At 61.0% G+C, this 2126-nt stretch overlaps 1 protein-coding gene across 1 annotated transcript; it reads left to right on the top strand.

Moving 5' to 3' along the window:
• The first annotated feature begins 777 nt into the window (after positions 1-777).
• Positions 778-1740, top strand: HOXD12 (homeobox D12). Its single transcript, XM_004314724.4, has 2 exons — positions 778-1351; positions 1502-1740. Exons 1-2 carry the CDS (start codon positions 778-780, stop codon positions 1738-1740), a joined length of 813 nt encoding a protein of 270 aa, XP_004314772.2.
• Positions 1741-2126: the final 386 nt, after the last annotated feature.

The raw sequence follows: 2126 nt of genomic DNA, 5'->3' as shown, positions 1-2126 counted from the left end.
GGTCCCCAGGCCAGCATTCTCCATGGACCTGGACGGTGACTTTCTTAGGAGCTGAGGGCTGGACCATGGAGAAGCACACCAGAAGTGATGTGAATCCTCCTTCCTGGGCGCCAAACTTAGGCAGAATTTGTGATGCATTCCTCTTCTATCAGCAAACTATGCCTGCGGCCGGGGACCTAGGGCTCAGGCAGCGCTGGGTCTTCGCTGCTAGATCATGTGTGCAGAGTCCAGTCCAGAGGGATGAGGTGGGAAGGGACGGGGTAGGAGTAGCTTTGCTCAGGCCTAGCGACAGAGTTAATGGCCCCACCAGACCAAGGGCTCTCTGGACAAGCCAAGAAGTGCACCGTACTGGAAAAGGCCTCAGCTGCGAGTTAAAGCTGGTAGAAGCAAGCCTGGCCCATGCAGCCAGCGGAAAATGGGAGTGCAAAGCCAGTGAAGACCAAGAAGGACCCCAAGGGAACTTGAGGCAAATGCACCCGATGCCCAATGCCCCCAGCTGCGGAACTCAGCCTGGAAACTCGAAGAGGCTTCACCTTTGCTCAACATGCCTTAGCTCTGCTTGGCAGCCTAGTCATTCGCCATCGAATATTGCGGGTGTTATCATAATACCCTGAATGGGGGGGAGGGGAGAAACGGGTCGGGGGATGTAGGCGGTGCTGAAATGACCGGCTTTGAAGAACCTGCAGGCAAAGTTTCGTCCAATCGTCTGAGCCTGTCCTCTTATTCCCGGTTGTAACTAAATACTGCTGCAAGCGCAGCCCAAGCCCTTTGTTGGAGATGTGTGAGCGCAGTCTCTACAGAGCGGGCTATGTGGGCTCGCTTCTGAATCTACAGTCGCCCGACTCCTTCTACTTTTCCAACCTGCGGCCGAATGGCGGCCAGTTGGCCGCCCTTCCCTCCATCTCATACCCGCGCGGCGCGCTGCCCTGGGCCACCACGCCCGCCTCCTGCGCCCCAGCGCAGCCTGCCGGTGCCACCACCTTCGGCAGCTTTTCCCAGCCCTACCTGGCTGGCTCTGGGCCTCTTGGCCTGCAGCCCCTGGGCGCCAAGGACGGATCCGAAGAACAGGCCAAGTTTTATACTCCCGACGCGGCCGCCGGGCCGGAGGAGCGTGGTCGTGCGCGGCCTCCCTTCATCCCGGAGTCTAGCCTGGCCCCCGCGGCCGCTGCTCTCAAAGCGGTCAAGTACGACTACGCGGGTGTGGGCCGCGTCGCGCCGGGCTCTTCGGCCCTTCTCGAGGGGACAACCTGCTCCTCCGGCTTCAAGGACGAGACCAAGGGCCCGCTCAACTTGAACATGACAGTGCAGGCGGCGGGCGTCGCCTCCTGCCTGCAACCTTCGCTGCCCGACGGTAAAGGGTGGCCACGCTCCGCGAGCAACGCTCCCCGGGCCGGGGTGGGAGGTGGGGTGCAGGGGAGAGTGTGTAGAGGGAGGGAGCCGCCAGGGGCGGGCAGGCAACCGGGAGCGGGCCGGGCTGATTTGGGTTGGGGCTGTGTTGCAGGCCTGCCGTGGGGGGCGGCCCCGGGGAGGGCCCGCAAGAAGCGGAAACCCTACACTAAGCAGCAGATTGCGGAGCTGGAGAACGAATTCCTTCTCAACGAATTCATCAACCGGCAGAAGCGCAAGGAATTGTCCAATAGGCTGAACCTCAGCGACCAGCAAGTCAAAATCTGGTTCCAGAACCGGCGTATGAAGAAGAAGCGCGTGGTGCTGCGCGAGCAGGCGCTGGCGCTATACTAGCTCCCGGGGTGGCCCTGGCCGGGCCGGGCTGGGCCTGCCTTTTTTCACCGAGGCCTGGCGTGAAGGAAGTGAGGGGATAGGGCTTTTCCTTCTGCTCCTTCTCCGCTGGTTCCAGGTACCCTCCCGCTCAGACAGCAGCTCCAGAAGCCTGCAGGAGATACCTTTGGAGACCTGGCCGGTTGAGCATCCACCCTTTCCCCTTTCTCAGAGAAGCCTGCAGAAGCTGCAGCACAACCTTGGCCTTGAGGCTTCCAGAATGGGGGTCTGGAGTCATCTGCCCTAACTCTTAGCGGGGGCATTATTACACCCAGGGCTCACTCTAGTGTCCTTGTACTTGGATTTCTGCTTCCACCTGATTAGTCTTCTTTCCCCCCACCCCTCCCCAG

The sequence above is a fragment of the Tursiops truncatus genome, chromosome 7 (genome assembly GCF_011762595.2).
Source record: "Tursiops truncatus isolate mTurTru1 chromosome 7, mTurTru1.mat.Y, whole genome shotgun sequence".
Lineage (NCBI taxonomy): Eukaryota > Metazoa > Chordata > Mammalia > Artiodactyla > Delphinidae > Tursiops > Tursiops truncatus.
The sequence above is the reverse complement of the archived record's forward strand: the minus strand, read 5'-3'. Positions and strand labels throughout refer to the sequence as shown.